Source organism: Limanda limanda, chromosome 23 (assembly GCF_963576545.1).
Source record: "Limanda limanda chromosome 23, fLimLim1.1, whole genome shotgun sequence".
In the NCBI taxonomy this organism is placed as follows: domain Eukaryota; kingdom Metazoa; phylum Chordata; class Actinopteri; order Pleuronectiformes; family Pleuronectidae; genus Limanda; species Limanda limanda.
This window is the reverse complement of record NC_083658.1, coordinates 2,627,722-2,645,806: the sequence shown is the minus strand read 5'-3', so window position 1 is coordinate 2,645,806 and position 18,085 is coordinate 2,627,722. Positions and strand designations below refer to the sequence as shown.

General features: G+C 42.8%; 1 protein-coding gene and 2 long non-coding RNA genes across 3 annotated transcripts in view; 1 reads left to right on the top strand and 2 right to left on the bottom strand.

Moving 5' to 3' along the window:
* On the bottom strand, window positions 1–544 carry LOC132996811 (uncharacterized). The gene is made up of 3 exons (XR_009677135.1): window positions 404–544; window positions 141–294; window positions 1–59 (listed from the first exon to the last, which is right to left on the bottom strand). It is a non-coding gene; the product is annotated as an uncharacterized LOC132996811 (long non-coding RNA).
* An 85-nt stretch (window positions 545–629) lies between these two features.
* Window positions 630–5,513, bottom strand: LOC132996810 (uncharacterized). Its single transcript, XR_009677134.1, has 5 exons — window positions 3,659–5,513; window positions 1,305–1,364; window positions 1,042–1,195; window positions 798–958; window positions 630–681 (listed from the first exon to the last, which is right to left on the bottom strand). It is a non-coding gene; the product is annotated as an uncharacterized LOC132996810 (long non-coding RNA).
* A 4,534-nt stretch (window positions 5,514–10,047) lies between these two features.
* ahr2 (aryl hydrocarbon receptor 2) overlaps window positions 10,048–18,085 on the top strand; it is a 51,610-nt gene continuing 43,572 nt past the window's right edge. Inside the window, exons 1-2 of the mRNA XM_061067170.1 lie at window positions 10,048–10,226; window positions 10,307–10,689. Of these exons, the coding sequence (XP_060923153.1) occupies window positions 10,631–10,689 (59 nt within the window). The 5' untranslated portion in view covers window positions 10,048–10,226; window positions 10,307–10,630. The remainder of the gene's footprint in view (window positions 10,227–10,306; window positions 10,690–18,085) is intronic.

The following is an 18,085-nucleotide window of genomic DNA, read 5'->3' as shown; positions in this document are numbered from 1 at the left end:
AAGCTGACAAGATGTCCTGCTATCAGGGTTGACCAGCACCCCCCAGCACTGTCCGGTCCCTGTATAGAAACACATATAAATATAAAAATAATTTCAGGAATCCTCAAATTTTGAGCATTTTGTGTTATAACTTTCTGTACCTCCAGCACCTGGACCTTCTGCTCCAGCTGATCCACCCTCTCTCAGCTGGTACACCTTTAAAATCAGAAAAAGTTAACGAATGTGTTGAATTCCAAGACCCTCAGAGGGCACCACGACCTCCACGTCTTCAGGTTCCCTCTGGATGTCAACTATCTGAGGAGAGAATTGTAAATAGTAAATGGAAGAAAGTTAATGAATCAGTTGAAATAATGAATATGTTGAATTCCAAGATTCAAAGGACACTGCTGCAGTCTCTACTCACCAGGCAAACCAGGTCCTGACTGGTCGCGTAAACTTTCAGCTTTTCCAAAAATCTAATGCAACATTCATCAGACACCATCCCTTTAGGACGTCCCACACGGACAAGGACGGAGGAATTTGCAGATGGCCCTGATCTGCTGCTTTGTCTGTGTAGAAACAAATATTAATATAAAAAAATTCCAGGAATCCTCACATTTTGTGTTATAACTTTCTGTACCTCCAGCTTCTTACCTTCATCTCCTCGTCCTCCACCTGTATTGTACAAGACTGATCCCTCATCTGAGGAGACAAAGGTATATTGGTAAATTGTTTTGTATTTAAATAAAGCATTTCTAGTAATTAATGAATCTGTTGAATTCCAAGATTCAACAGACACTGCTGCAGTCTCCACTTACCAGCTCCTCCAGGGCTAAAAGGTCCTATTGGAAAAATTAAGCTGACAAGATGTCCTGCTATCAGCTGTAGCCCCCGCCACCATCTCAATGGCTACCGTGCACAGCTCATTCACAGCTGTTGCGGACAGGGTTGACCAGCACCCCCAGGCACTGTCCGGTCCCTGTATAGAAACACATATTAATATATAAATAATTTCAGGAATCCTCACATTTTTTGAGCATTTTGTGTTATAACTTTCTGTACCTCCAGCACCTGGACCTTCTGCTCCAGCTGCTCCACCCTCTCTCAGCTGGTACACCTTTAAAATCAGAAAAAGTTAACGAATCTGTTGAATTCCAAGACCCTCAGGGGGCACCACGACCTCCACGTCTTCAGGTTCCCTCTGGATGTCAACTATCTGAGGAGAGAATTGTAAATAGTAAATGGAAAAAAGTTAATGGATCAGTTGAAATAATGAATATCTTGAATTCCAAGATTCAAAGGACACTGCTGCAGTCTCTACTCACCAGGCAAACCAGGTCGCCCTCTGCTGGTCATTGGTAGAAACTACAGTTTGAGTGCTGCAGCTGAAAGATGATCACAGAGCAGAGGTGAGAACTACTCATATATATTTATAAACCTGGGATTTTATTTTTTTCAAGCACTTTTCCAGGCCTGGAAATAAACATTTTACAATTCCAGGTTTTTCTTGACCGTCAGAACCCTGCAGGTTGTAAAGTTAAACCTGAAATAAACTAGCCCTGAAACAAGCTGTGAAATTCCACAGATTCACTATGTTTCTGCTAAACCCAATTCAATGAATTAAAACAGTAAATGGACATAGTTAGTAAGTCGCCCTGATGCAGTTTGATGGCGTCTGTCTTAACCAGTTCATCACTTTATTTCCCCTGATTGAAGACCCACAGGCCAGACTCCACCAGCACAGGTGCATCATTGCTCAGTGCAGCCGTTGGGTCCAACAGAGAGAGAGTCTTGGTTCTGCAGCCACAGTTTAGGCTAATTAGGTTTAATTGACCTCCACAGTGAAAACCAGTGGGATTCCATCCTCCATTGGAGACCAGGGTACAAATTAAAACTATATCTCCAGCTTTGTTAAGGAATACAAGTACAAACTATTGTTACCTAATCCTGAAACTAAACCATATTTGAGTCCTGTTGTGTAGAGAATATGTGCAATGCTCTGCACAACTGAATTTCCAAATCGTTATTGTTAAGTCAGGATCAGCAGGATAAATCTGAAAAGTCGGTTTAGAAAAGTAAAACTGAGTTAATTATTATAGAGCAGAGAAAGAACCCACAGATTTTATTTTGAAAGGGTGAATGAGTTCAAGGGGAGCCACGGTAACATTAATCATAAGTCTGTGTGGTATGTGTGTGTGTGTAGTCCTAGATACACCCCCCACCCATTTATTTAAAACCAATGGCAGTGTGTGTGTGTGTGTAGGGAGGTGGTGAATTTAATCAACCCCAGATGAGTGGAGAGGCCAGACGAGCTGATTCACTGTGTGTGTGTGTGTGTGTGTGTGTGTGTGTGTGCGAGATGTCTCAACGTCTCCGCTCGACGGCGTTCACAAACATTTCAACCGAATATAAAACGAAAAGCTGTCGATGCTGCATTCAAGGACGATCAGGACAAACTGCTCCTAGAAAACAGCAGCTTGGTGCCACGTAAACTGTGTTTGTAGATTTATGGCAGAACTGGGAAGTTCCAGTATTTAGCGACAGCGAGGATTGTGATTAAATAAGATTAAACGCTAAAATTATGTATTGAGAGAGGAGCTGCAACTAAATATATAAACACTGGGGGGGGGGGTGGTTTGGGGCCTGCAGCTTGAAAACTGACCTGGTTGTGTTGAGTTTCGTCAAATTAAATCTCTGACAGATAAAACATTCTTTCATTAGGAGGCATTTGGTTTCAATGCTTTCGGTCAGATTTGGATTAAAACTTTATTGAAGAGCAGCTACAGAAACGTCCGCTTCATTTTCCAGACCAGGTTTTATGTTGTCCAGGAGTGAGTCATCAAAACTTCAGGGTTTGGAAAAGACGGCCAACGACCAAAACATTTCCCAGCATGCTTGGTTAGTCACATAGCAGGATGATGGATTAAAACTTCTTCCAAATAAATACTCAGAAAACAAATGTCCACTTCCCAGGTTGGCGATGAGGTTTTTGTTCAACCCCCATTTATCCAGGAGAGGTTTCTCAACAATGCTATGATTCATTTTCATAAAGCTGAACACATTGTGATGCGAGAGCTGCTGCGACCACAGCCTCCTATTGTCAGCTACTGGAACTTTACGTTTGCTCTAGACTGTACACTTTTTCTGTTAACCTGAAATTAAATGTTTGTAGATATATGGATTTTGAACCAATTTGAGAAATATGTCCTCACAAAATATGTTTAATGCAACTTCAAATTAATGTTACTTTATCATTGTTTTTACCTACGGCAAGCAGATTATGATTTGGAAACACATTAATTATCCCAGCCTGACGGGGTGACACTAATACAGGTCATGCCTAACGGTGGCTGACATTTGCTTTTATTTACACCGACAAATACTATTCATTTATTTAAAGGGTCTATTTTATCGCTCTATTTTTCTCTGCTGCCTTATTCTCATTGAATCCCTGTTTGGTGTTATTTCATCTCTGTAAAGTGCTTACATATAAATAAAGTGTTTAATGAGGGATTATAAATGGACGAGCTCAAAATAAGGAGACACGTAACCTCCTCTGGTTAAACCTCTAAGACTCAGATCTGAAGTTCTTCTTCTCCTGCTGCTGAATAACAGGTTTTAAATGACCCGTGACTGGTGGTGTTTTTTGGGTTTGGTTTTGAGTGATGCGTTCACTTACTGTTTGGTGGAACCAGGGCTGCAGTGGGGAAACAGTGGTGGAGGAGTTCTGGCTGAACTGGTGATCCTGAGCACAGAGACACGCCAGCTTACTATCTGAAGACAGAGACAAAAGGTCAAGGTCGGCTGAAGCGTTAAAACCACCAAAGGTCATACGAGGATCTAGTGAAGAGGTGGCGGTCGAGCAAAATGCACAAAGACAAAATAATGTTATCTTTAGTTTAGATAGAAGCCTGAGGTCCGTGACTGCAGATATTAGAAGTGAAGCTCAAATAGCGAGTGATCATCAACACTGTCCCAGTTTGACCAATAGAAAAAAAAACAATCCTAGATCAAGTGCACACTGGACTCTGATTTGAATGTGTGATCCGACGCGTTCATCCAAACAGACGTGCAGCGTTCTGCCTGATAACTCTCCCCACAAACAAATTGCTTACAAGCTCACAGCCACAGGAGGAGCTTTAACGAGCTGCAGGGATCGGCTGTGGTATAAATAGGAGCAGAGGTTTTCAGAGGCTGTGGGGTTAAAGTACAGGGTCTGAGGCTGTGGGGTCAGAGGTCCAGACGGTTTCATGACAGGGAGACGACAGCGACTGGCAGAGCTACAGTCGACCTGTCGGTTTCGTGGGAGGAAGAAAACACTCCACTTGTCTTTATCTTTATTTAGTCTGGAACAAGCAAACAAGGTGATTAAATTTCACTTGTTTCTACTGCACATTGTCCCCTAAAGGACCAGTGTGGAGGATCTATTGGCTCCAGAAACTAACAATCAGTGCATTTTTCTGCTACTTTAGAATGAGCCTCTTATATCTGCATCAGGAGCGGGTTGTCTGCTCCTGAGTCGGGACCTTTACACAGGAAGGTGATGTTTGAAACTAGAGACCTGAGTCCTGTCTAGATAATTAAAACCAAACTCATTAGAAACATGAACACGCACCACTATGATAAGAACTACAGCCCATCTCCCAGTAGCATTTCTACAATATACTGGAGCAGGAAATAACAGGGAATGCGCTTGACTGCAATCCAAACTCTTTTCTTCTCAGTCATATCAGTACCAATACTTTTACTGAAAACGTTATAGATCTATTTTGATACCTGATGGGGTATTAACATGTCTGGTTATCTAACACCACAGCTGCAGAACTTCTTCAGGGATTATGGAACCTTTTCCCCCCAAAGAGCTGTCAACTCCTGCGGCTTCATCCAGTAAACAATGACTAATGTGAAGGTCTTGAAAACAAGATCCTTCACAGTGACTCATCTGCTCACAGATATCTGACACCAGACTTCAAAAAAACAAATCAGACTCCATCATCTGAGTGATGAGATGTTGTTTTTTTCCACTTTCACGAATTCATTCTCAGTTTTTCCAATAAACCTTCGTTCAGGTCAAAAAAAGTGGATTTGATTATTCTCTGTTCTGATATCAAGAACATGACATTGGGACTTTAGACACCAGAAACTCAAGATTTAACATTTCCAGTTTGGGCTTAAATCTTTACTCTTTAGCATCAGTGAGACTGATTCCAAAGATCACATTACTTTATATTTATGTGATAATTAAGTTTAGTTTATTGTGGTAAATGAGAATCAGTTCAGTTTCCTTATTTACAGAGTTTGATCCCTTTAAAAGGTTAAACTGGGGTAAACAAAAAGATCTGATTTCCCAAAATACATAATATAATTTATAATATAAAATCAGACCTTTTCTCTTCAATAATAATTACACCGTTGAGCCATTTTGCGACGCACATTGAAAATTCCTCAGGAATACGTAAATTTTCACCACTTTCTCTAACTTTCTGCAAATTTTGGTAAGAATTTGAGCATGTTAAAGCCCTCACAAAGCCAATTAATTTGCCTGAATAATAATAATAATAATAATCCTTACAATTTCAATAGGGACTCACCTGTCAGGCAGTGCTCGGGCCCTAATGAACATACTATAATGAAGTTTCTCTACCTCTTTGATCTGTTTTAAGTTTAGCTTTCACCCAACATGTGCGGTGAGCATGCTAACAGTAGCTACTTAGCTTTCAGCTAACATGTGCGCTTAGCATGCTAGCAGTAGCTACACCTCTACGCAGCAGACACACCTCTTCATCACATGCAGGTTTACATAAATACAATATTTGGCAACACAACAAACTAACATTAAATCATTAAAACAACATTATATAACATATTCACTAACTTCTGATGTTATTATTACAACCTAAAACTAATAAGTCAGAGGAGCGATGAAAGTACGAACCTTTCCATCCGAGTCCAAGGCAGAAAGGAAATCCTGTCATGGGAGCGCAGGTGTTGTCATTGTCAAAGTAAAAGTGTCTAACACTTATAAGAATCTGCCAAAATGAGCCTTTCACAGAGATCAGCGTGTAAACAATACTATTCTCCAGAATAATGCACAGAAACTGAGTGATTCAGGTTTAAATGTTATGTTTATTTACCATTTGATCTTCTTTTATATATGTGGTTGTATTTGTGCTTTCTTTTTATTTAAAGTTATCTATTATAGAGTTTGAAAACAACATCACAGGAATCATTGACAATATGTTTTATTGCCTAAAATCTGTTTTTATTGCCCAAAATCCATCTGTCGGGCTCTAGTTTTTCCATGTTGGCTGAGATGTTGTGTATGTTTTTTAAATGGACCAGAACATAGAGTAGACTGTGTAATTGCTTTTAGTTAAAAAAAAATCACTTTGAAAACTACAAAAGTTCTAATTATAGGAGTCAAAGTTGAGTCGAAATTAACTGAAATAGCTACATGTACGAACAGTGTATCTTCTAAATTCCAGTTTTGATTCCACAGTTATTTACAAACCAACGGCTCTGCCTCTGAAAGTCCCCGCTTGCGTCCAAACTCCACGACATCTGCCACCAATTTACCAGAACACGCCTATCCAGGATACGACTATTAACCAGAGCTGTAGCCGGCCGCATCTCCTCCGGCTGCACAGCTCTCACCACTAACCAGGGCTGAAGGATGAGCCGCAGGTCCGAGCCCATCCAGTCCGGCCCGACATGGAAAAAACACGACTGCAGCAGACCTGTAATTTCAAGAGGCTGTGACCTTTAATCATATCTTGATCTACATCCTTTATCCCTGCTTCTGTCGGTGGCCTGGTGCTAATTTGAGACGACGGATGTCTAAAAAGCTTCACCCTGACCGTCGAACCATGTTTTGTGCCATTTCATATTTTAGAGATGTCTGTGTCAAAGCACCAGACGGTGAAAGACTCTTCCATAGTTCTGCCAGCTGTCCGAGGAACCAGAAAACAGCCCAAGGTCAAATAATACTGTTTATAAATATAAAACCAGAGGGATTTAACCTCGGAGGAGCGTAGATATTCTGCACTCTGTGGCCAAATGGAACTGGATACTTCCATATGCATCTACAAGTCGACAGGGATTTTCAGGGCAGCAAGATTAATCACATCAAAAATCATGATCTCAATTCACACCTACATGCGTTCTCATTTGTAATTGATGAAGAAAACTCCAAAGAAAAATCGTATTATTATCACTAAATGTCTTTCGGCTTAAACAGAACTATCAGATGCCGAGGTGCTGTTGAGCAAGGCACGACCTTCCCGCTCTATGGAGCTGTGGCCCGGGAGAGAGAGGGTCTACGTGGGAACCGTCTTCTGCTTTGAATCAAACTCTAACCACACAAATTTCACAAGCTGTAGTCAGAGTTTTGGGAGCCGTGTTAATGCCACCTCTGCATGTTGCAATAAAACGCAGCAGCAACCTGCGGTGGCTCGGTGGAAAGTTACTGCAGCTCCTCAGCCTGTTTTGGTGCTGCCAAATATATAAACTGGTGCACTTTAGTCATAGAGCAAGCTAATGATGAGGAACAACAGCTTCTGGCTTCGTAACGGCCTCTGCTCCCTGTGTAGTGAAAGCCAAAAGCTAAAAAAAACTCAAAAACAGGTTTTTAATTCAACTGCTGCAGCGGACATGTTCTGATCAGAGAAAAGAAACACACCAAAACTACTGATTCATAATCATGCTGTCAGCCGAGGACCAAAGTTAGCTATTATCCTTTCAAAAAAGCACTGTCATTTATTTTAATTACCAGCTATAAATCAATTTGTGGATGTCTCAATTAAGCGAAACCACTGCGCGGCTCCATTAGCGTCTGGAGATAACAAAGCCGTTAAATTCAAGCTTTGCGGGCAAGAATCAAACTCTCAAAATCCATCTCGAAAAGACAGGGAAACAAAGCTGAGCTGCAGAAACAGAAAAAGGTGCTGTGGCTGTGGCTGTCTCATAAAGAAAAATGAGCGAGAGCACGGCTGCCAGGCGCTGAACGATTGGGCCAAACTGTATTAAAACAGGGTGTATTTTAACAAAGGTTGCATTTTAATAGGGCCAGAGGGTGGCATATCGCAGATAACTGTTGACTTGTAACTGCCGTGTTTAGTGTTGAACACAACATCCTGCCATGGCAACATGGATGCCAAGAGTTCCCCCTCAGCGCTTCCATGAGGCCAACCTGGAACTGTTTTATACGCAAAACAGTCGCAAACGAGAAGTCAATTTTAATTACAGGGAAGAAGAAAAGACCAAAATGTCTTTACAGGGAATGGTTTACATAATGAATGTAAATCCGTCTGCGCAGGTTTCACCATCATCGTCAGGTGCCTGGAGGGAGAATCCAAGGTTCAGCTGCACCTCAAACCTGTTGTTCTATCCATTTATTTGAACGATATTACTGATATTACTATCGTTTGTATCCAGGATATTTCGGCTTCATTCCTGGAGAGGAGGAAGTGGAGATGCACTGTCCATCTTTATTTACAGCCTTTGCTTTAAACTTGAAAGAAAAACATTAAAAAGCCTGAACTCGATTTCCTGTGGTTCAAAGCGAGCCATCAACTCCTTCTGTTTCATGCCATTCTTTGTTATTTTTTCCAATTTGAACCATCATGACAAGATATCACAGTAAATTCCAGTTTACTTTAGATCCGACAGAACCAGTGAAGCCCCCCAACATCTGAGCTCATACCTTAAGGCTTAAGGCTTAAGGTATGAGCTCAGACGTTGGGATCAGGTGATGAGAAGTGACTTTGTGCACCTTTCAGTTGTTTTATATATTTGCTGCGTGGCGTGCTGGAGCACGTCGCTCGCCAGGCACTAAGATAAATTATGCTGACATTGACAACACAGAGCACAATGAACAATACAGGAATCCTTCAAATGCAGGGCTGTGTAAAGCCTGAGTTCACCTCCCGATGACAGGGCGTAGGAGGACGCAGCGTTTATCAAGTACAAGCACCTCGGTCTATTCCTGTCGTGGCCAATAGTGGAGCTGAAAAAAGAATTGAGGTGGGAATCATAAAATCAAGAGTTATCAAGACCAGTTGTGTTCTCCTGGGTATTTGGCAGTACAAGTTTTACAAGATATATTTTAACAAGATTTTCTACAATTAGTTTTCTATCACAAACTGTCTCGTATGTATAAGTATTTGTGTCTCTCTGTGGTTATTTCTCCGTTTCTTTTTTGTCTCTTCATGTCTACAGTTCTCTGCATGAAGCACAGACTGATGTGCAGCTTCATTCTTATGTTCTGAAATCTAAATATATCAAACTACACCGAACTAGGTAACAGCTGCATACGACAAGAAACTACTCATGTAAATGATGGGATACAACCAACCTGTGCAGGTGGAGAACTTCATCTTCATCTTCATCTTCATCTTCATCTTCATCTTTATCTTCAGTTTCTCTGAATCTGGATTCAAAACTGAAGTTTAATGTAAACACAATTTGATGCTAAGCTAAAGCTTACTGTCTTTAGCTGAACGCTCTTGTGTCCGACTGGAGTCTGGTTTTTATTCATATTTTAATTTTTAAGATGTGAAGAGTTTAGGCCCATAACAGTAGAATGAATTATTCTTTAATAATTTCTGATCATGATCAATTAATTACAAACCATATACAAAGTTATAAGTATTACAATAAAATGATTATTATTTGAAATGATGTAATATTATTACTACTTACTAAAGTATAATTCCTTACTCAAATACATTAAAAAGGTATGAGTATTATTATATTTGTATTGTATTTATAGTTATTATAATTAATTAAAACAAAAAAAATGTTAAAATTACAATAAAAGCTTATTTATAAAAGATTGTTGTTCTTATAACTATGAGCGTTTACTAGATTATCATAATTTTTACTAAAACTCGTGTAAATGCTGTGCTGTGATTGGTGGAGACTGTTTTTAAGGTCGTCCGGGTGGGTTCGCAGTTCTCTGGTCCCTCCTGCTCTGCGCTGCCAGTCGCGTTTAGCCCACATTCGCTCCACCTTAAATATTTCTCCTCTCGCGTTATTACAGTGACACACAAACACATGCACACGCACCAGCCGCGTCGGGAGCGCGCGGCGGCGGCAGCAGAACCAGCCCTGTCAAATCACACCGGAGCAGAGAAATCCCTCCGAGGAACTTTTTTAACTTTACTTTACTTTGGAACGCGTGGAACGTGCGGGGCTCTGCGGGGAACCGACGCGGGAGGAAGCGGCCGGCGGGGATTCTGAGAGTTACGGTAATTGACTTCAAATTGACCTGCGTCTTTTCCCGTCGTTTGGAGGAGTTGAAGAAAACAAAAGTAGTTTTACGCACCAGGAGGAGAAGGAGACGGGTTCCTGTCCCCGCGTAAGGACCCTGACGACCCGGGACCCAGCCGCTGGTCCCCTTGGTCCGGACGTGAGGACCCTGACGACCCAGGGTCCAGCCCCTGGTCCCCTCGGTCTGGACGTGAGGACCCTGGCGACCCGGGACCCAGCCCCTGGTCCCCTCGGTCTGGACGTAAGGACCTGGGACCCAGCCCCTGGTCTCCTCGGTCTGGACGTGAGGACCCTGGCGACCCGGGACCCAGCCCCTGGTCCCCTCGGTCTGGACGTGAGGACCCTGGCGACCCGGGACCCAGCCCCTGGTCCCCTCGGCACCATGCTGCCGAGCACGGCGCTTTACGCGGCCAAGAAGCGAAAGAAGCCCGTTCAGAAAATGTAAGTCCAACAGAAACCCCACTGTAATCCCTGCTGTAATGATCCCAATAACCACAATACGCATGATAATCAGCATAGTAACATCCCATAATAACCCTACTAACACCCCACGGGCTGCTTAAAGCGTGTTTACCAAGACTTGTCTGTGCGTAATGACCTTATTGTCTGTGTGAACACCCCCACACTGCATGTGATCCTCCGGGATGAGCTTATAATCGAGTTATAACGCCAGTAGTAGTTACGAAGTAGTTATAACGTCTTCATTGGATTGTGTGAGTCGTCCAGTTGCGTTGTGCAGAGAGCGTTCTGTGTGTAGGTGCTTGCAGCTGTGCAAACACCTCCAGTCAGTCTGCATTACAGTCTGAGCTGCATGGGGACCAGGGCGCAGCAGCTCAGAAGTTCTGCTCTGTGTTTGCAATAGAAGCTACATTGTCCTGAGCTCGATCCATAAAGTCTATTTTCCCCCTGCTGTGGTTATGCAATGTTGGCCAGCCACACCAGAGGTAATGTGAAGTGCCGAAGTCCAACAGCCGTGCAGGCCGATCCACATCCAGCATGGAAAATAAAAGAAAACTGTTGCTTCAGTACTATTTAAATCTAATTATACCATGTGAGACAGCTGGCCCTCTCAGACTGATTCGTGCAAATGGACTCCACGCTGTAAAAAAAAAACCCCATTTCACCCAGATCTCCTTTCATGAAACCTCCTGGAGGAGCATTGCGCCGAGGTGAGTGCGCCCTGTAGGTGGGGAGGTGGACATCAGGAATATCATGACACCACCTCATGGTTCTACTTGTGATTTAAGTAAACATGCACATGGCATCTCGTCCCCCCCTGGATTCCCCTGCTCGGTCCCCTGGAGGGCCCCAGACCACAATCTGAGAACTGCTGCTGCACACTGTTGCTCTGCAGATCCTTCTCCAGGGCGGCATGTGCTGCACAGTCCTGGTTTTGTTCAGTGGAAGCCCGGCTATGGGTTTTAATCTCCCACTAGCACCCAGGTGAAATAGGGAATTGAAGTCAGACACCTCCGGACCAATCAGAACTCCCTCAGAACCTTAAGGAAAACACCTTTACAGAACCCTTTGCAGGTTGCAGATACTTACTTCCTTTCCAGGTGTGTCAGACAACACACGGTGGCCCTCAGGTGACATGCAGATGTGCAAAGTCCCTCTTCAAGAACCTTCAAGGGCTGTGTGTGTGTGTAACAGCTGTGTATTAGAACCCTCATTGGGGTTTAGTACCATGGTAGAATGGTTCCTCCTCCATATCGTCTTAACTTTCAGACAGGTTCCATACTTTAGACTGTTAATGGTGACAATAAAGAAAAGTTGATCATTTATAGTAAAGCCGACTAGTATTTCTGCCACTGACTAACGAGGAGCCTTTATAAACATCTTGACTGATGTGCTCATCCCTTATATGGAGCTGCCTTGATCCTTTATCTGCAGCATCAAGGGCTCTTCCCTTCGTTCCACGTTACTTTGTTCTCTGATGGGCCATGCAATTAAAAAACACTTAGTGCCATTAAGAGCTTTATATGGGTTCTCCGTGGGTTCTCTATTGCACCACGCTGAAAATAGTTACATCCTAGGACCCGTTATTGCTGTGAGGAACATTGAGATGGGTTCTTTAAGGATCCTTTTGGGGGGTTCTCTATAGTAACTTCAACCTTTCACGGTACTTTTTGCTTTAAGGAGCTTTTTTTGTAAGCACACAGTTGTTCCACTGGGAGCATTCATGGTTCTGTAAAGAACATTAGATGGGTTCTATAGAGGCACTTAGTATTTTGAGGTGTTCTTTAAAGCACCGTGCTGCAGCAGAAGTATCCTGGTTCCTTCAGGACTTAAGAGCTGCTTTAATCTTCCCTGCCGCCCGCCTCCTCCTCGCTGTGATTTTAACCAGTTTGTGATTTTCTAACTTTAACAAGCCGGACCCGAGTGTTAACTGCTCCACTCGGAACCACAGGCTGGAGCCGAGAACCCTGGGAGAACCCTGCCAGAACCGTGGTTTCAGTGTGTGTGTGGTACTACCTGCATTAATCATAATCAGGACGCGGAGCGAGAGCACTCTCACGCAATGTTTCCACGAGGGAGGGAGGGAGGGAGGGAGGGAGAGAGGGAGGGAGGGAGGATGGCGTAATCTGAGACTCGCTCTGTGTTTTTTTCTCCTCCTCCTCTGACTGCCACAACATACTTTTTCCTGTCTTTCCTTCTGTCTCTCTGTGTGTTTTTTCGGGATTGTTTTTTTCCTCCCTCCCTTGACTCAAATTAACATAGTTCTGTGTCACGCAAACGGTTACGTAAGTCTGCCATGTTCACTCGCCTCGGTTTTTTAGGAAAACTTACTCTCTGGGAATTTATCTTTTTCTTCCTTTCTTTTCTAGGGGGGGGGGGGGTGTTGTGAGTGAGTTATGAGTGTGTGAGAAGGAGTGTGTTTAACCGGCAGGCAGCACTGGAGGCGGGTGTTCCAGCAGCAAACCCTCAAGCCCTTCACCTTTTTGTTTACACTGCACCGTGAAACCAGAACATTTAAATCTATGCTAATGTCTGCGAGGAGGAAACAAGGACAATTCAACGTGGTTCAGCGTCACAACAATGTGCAAAACAAACTTTAAGTAAGAAGACAAAAGCCGTCAAAGACCCACGACATGACGTAAAGTATATGGACACAAACCATTCACCCTTCATGACTTATGAACGTGACACTCCAAAACTATGCTCATGTATATGCTGCGAAGGAAAGCCATTATATCATACTGGTATTTGCCCAGTGAGCCAACAGAGCCACCAGAGCCACAAGCTGTGTTCAGACGGGGAAATGTCCAGAAAACTGGGTCAGGACATTTTGTCTTTCACACATGAAGAGCAGGAGATTGTCCGGGTCTAGAGCAGCAGGAGGAAGGACATGACGTGGAAATCCTGCTGTGGAAATCACATCTTTGTGCGGCGCCTTCTCAGTTGTCGTCGTCTTGTTGTACGTGTGCGTTGGAAACGTCAACAACACACCAACTTAACTCACTCAGACATCTGCGTTCTCACATACAGCTCCTCCGCAAAATTCCAAGAAAATGTCCGAGCTTCATTGCCCGTGTGCAAGCAGCTGGAGGGAGCTCCACCAGGTATAAGGTGCGGTGCAGATATTGGACTTGAGAAAGCTGCCAGCTGATATCTGATATCAGTTGCACGTTATGCATTTCAGACAATAGGTTATAAATACACTATACACGCTGTTTCCTGGATTAACTAAAAGTCATAATTGAGCTTTTTCGCAGTCAAAGGTGTCCCATTAAAAGTTTGATGATGGTGGTCTGTGGGGAAAATGCTTTTTGTGCCGCAGGGGACACTCATGGTTCCGTCACAGTAAACTATGGAAAGAAATTCTTTATGTTGCTGACTTTGTGTTGTCATGTTGACAGAGGAAAGAGCTTTTCTCAAGTCCTCGCTATGGTCTGAAATATTGTTTTATGCCGCAGAAGATTTACTCAACTCTGGACCTAAAGGGTTGAGGGACAACTCTGGAAATGCAGTGATGTGCATCAGAGCCAGTTCTGATCCTGGGAAGTGTACGATGATTTGGTCATGATGGGCACAAAACCACATTTATTCGTTTTTTTATTTATGGGCCCAATAAAAGTTGAAATTTGAAATGTGATGATTTATGATCCCTACGGGGAAAAAAGCCTGTAGTCAAAACAGGAATATCCATTTAGTTCCCCTTTTGATGTTTGATGGTAGGGGATCAAATGAGGTTTCCAAGTTGCAGAATGATGAAATGAAAAGAAGCATCAAAGAACAAAAAGTGGACGTTTTTTCCAGAGTGGATCTCTGTTTTGTTCTGACAGTGAAATGTGGAGCATTGCTGCACATGCATGAGTTTATATTCAGTGTTTCCCTGCAGATGAATTCAAGTGCTAGATGATTTCTGTTTGTCAGATTGAATGAAAGAGAGCAGGAACAGAAAGGTCACTCCTGCTCTTCCTTGTGTGCTGTTGTTGTTTTGTGTCGCTTGACGTGATCCTGGCTCAAGTTCTGCTGATGCGTCTTGAGGCCGGCAGCCAGAGACACACAGCTTCTCTCATGACCAACACGTGATGGTCACCCAACATCCACTTCCTGGCTGTTATGACACTGGCCAGTGCCACAACACACTCACTGGTTGTTTTATTTATGGTTTTATTTTGATGTTTTTTAGTTCCTGCGTTGTGCTAATCATCTTTGCTTCATTCCAACAGTGGCGGCTATAATTTCTAATATTTATGGATGAGAAAAGTTATAAACACTGACTTTAATCAGAGTAAACACAATTAAAACAATTATATTAGTTATTATTAATGTGGGTAATATAGGATTTTCAGACTATTTATGTAGTATTTGATATATATTCCAGTATTTTTGCATCAAAGTGATTAAATACCTAAATTTCCAGAGATTTAATTAGCCAGATCAGCCAAAAACAGACACCTCTAGTTTTTTGAATCATAAGTGGACTTATGTATTTAATATTAACGTGCTGTTGAGTTAAGATCAAAGTGTTTGTGAAGCTGAATGTGAATAAAAATGTGAATTAATTTGAAATTACATTAAACATATAGACACATATAGAGACACATAAAGCAGAGAATCATTTGTTTTCTTTATGTAAAAGACGATGTTAGTATTAGTAGAGTATTGATCGAGTATCAATCAGCTTTAAACCCGATGACCTATCGGCTGTGTTGTTTCTGGCTCTGATATCACTGGAGCTCTCACACTCCTCTTTTTTCCTGTATCATAACTCCGGCAGGGAGCAGATGCCAAAATCGTATTCAGTTTCCTTTGTTCCTCTAAGGTGTCGTTTCCCCGTCGGAGACAAAGTGCCTTTGTGTGAACGCAGGGGAGTGTTTCTTCAAATCCAACACAACTCCACACTCTCTCTCTCTCTCTCACACACACACACACACACACACACACACACACTCACACACTCGTATATACACGCCCCTTCCAGGACAGATTAAGCAGATAAAGCGAGAAGCAACAACACTGGTCGCTCATTGTTCTCTCAGGGAGTTGTGCCGTCAGGAATGCAGCGATAGCCATCTCGCCTTGATTTCAGATATGTCGTGTTCTGGAGTATTATTGGAAGCAGATGTCTTATTTACAGGAGGGAGGGAGGGAAGGAGGGAGGGAGGGCCAGTGTCCACATTTTACACATTTGTGTTGCAGTTACACTTCAGACCTTCCCTCTACAACTGTTCTCCCATAGGCTGTCTGCTCTCAACAATAGAAAAAGCTCTAAAACATTTCACGAAGGTGGTTTTCTTCTTGAAAGGTGGCTTTCTTCTGGTAATTGTGTTTTTGGCCCAGCGGTTTTGAAGGTTTTAGCTCCAGCGAGTCGACGCATGAGTTCTCCTGACACGTTTATTTGCCTGTAACCTCTTTGATTGCTCTTTTGGATTCAATGTATTTTACAATTCTTTCTGTGCACATGTCCAGAACGATTCACTTGTGCAAAGATCCGACCGGAGATAAAAGTCTCTGACTGGCCAGTGGATCACATTTCTTCTTCAGACTCATTGGTAGCCATCCTCTAAATTTATATTATTTCAGAGGAAGCCTTAACGAGGAAAGAAGTTTTGGTCCTCGCTGTTTTCACAGTTTCGTTCCAGGCTGCACAGTCTGACACTTGAAGGCACCGTTGATGAGTCATAGAATCAGAGTCTGTCAGTGGGGGTAGCCAGGGTCTGTGTGTGTTGAATGGCAGAAGCCGGCGTTAAGGTCGTTTTGCAAGGTCGTCTTCATCTTCAATAAAAGGTAAAAAAGAGACGGATCTAGTTATTTGTTTTATTTGTAACTAAGTCTCGTTTCTGTGCTTTCTTCAAATGAAAAGCCGAAGTAAAGATGATGACTTGTGCCTCTCAGTGGAAATTGTGTGAAACTGATAGGAATCTTTAAAGGACTCATTTCTGTTCTTGTATCAACTTTCTGAAGAACACGAGTCACTAAAGGAGAAGTCACTAGTGGATTTCTGAGCTGATAAGGAATTGAATACATGAAAATGTAATGGTTGACAAATCTAAACTCAATGGTCGACCTAGCCCTGGTCTATCAGACTGTATGAAAACCTCCATGGAGCTCGGGTTGACCCCAAACGAGCGGCGTCTCCTGGGCCGGCCTCGCACCTTCTGTGGGAAAAAAGAAACGCCCCTCTGTGCAGCGGAGGTCTGGTTTGAGTTACAGACGAGAAGCCGCTGGGTTTACCGCCGGTCACCGGAGTTCAGTTACAGATACAGACCTGCCGCTGATCTTCATCTGTCCCGTCGGCGTCGAGCTGCAGCCGGAGCCTCAGCCACCGCGGGGTTTATTTACCACATTACACAGGTTAAAACAACAAAAACGTGTCAGGAATTTATTTGGAGAACACATGCCACGGCACCGAGGCAGATATGGAAACCAATAAGAGTAGACTGGAGCTGCGAGGTGTCATCAAGCGTTTATGAATAGAGTTTATTATATCAGGCCTTCCTCTATAGTTTAATCAGGATTTAAATATGTAACAGTCTGTCCGCTTCACTAGACCATCACCCCACCACAGATCAGTATTTCCTTTTTTCTATTCATCAAGTACAGTAAACTGAATATATTTATTTTGGCTGGTTTCCTTCCGTTTTCCCCAATTATAATATCTCGGCTATGAGTGCCGCCATTTTGCTCCCTTGAAAACATTTGCTCTGTCTCAAGTCAGCAGGAAGTTGCAGGCAGAAGAACTTGGTCTTTGGACTTTCAGTTTTGTGTTTTGTGTAATTTTTTAAATGGTGGAAAGGAAATCTGATTCAGGAAGGAAACTGTCCATTTCCCCTCTCTCTCTCTCTCTCTCTCTCTCTCTCTCTCTCTGGAGCGGAGTGGAACACACGGGTGACAACACGTCCCTGAGCAGGTGACTTCAGGCCGTTCACCTGGTTCCCATGGTTACAGCGGATGGAGCTCCTCCAGCTCTGCCTCTGGAGAGTCCAGGAGGCCGGGGCTTCGTTTGTTGATCACTCAGCTGACGTTTTACTCCCCAACATCCAGAAGCTCTTTCACAGAGGGATGTCTATTAAAATCAAACAGAGGGCCGGCACTTACGACTCTGTCTTCACTTAATTTGCACACGTGAAATATCCATGTTCCTTATTAAATGTTGTGCAGCAACTATTCCAAAAATTGAGGATTGTGAAGATTTGCTGATTTATCTCATCTTTAATCTTTTTAAGTGAAGCACACTCATCCAGGATGTCAGTTTGTACTCTGGGAACTTTCTGACCTTTTGATTTTGAGTCATGGGTTTGTGAATCATTTTAATTCATGAGATGAGATGAATGATAATCGATAAATGGGATAATTGTTTAAAACGCACATTTAGTTATGTGTCTCT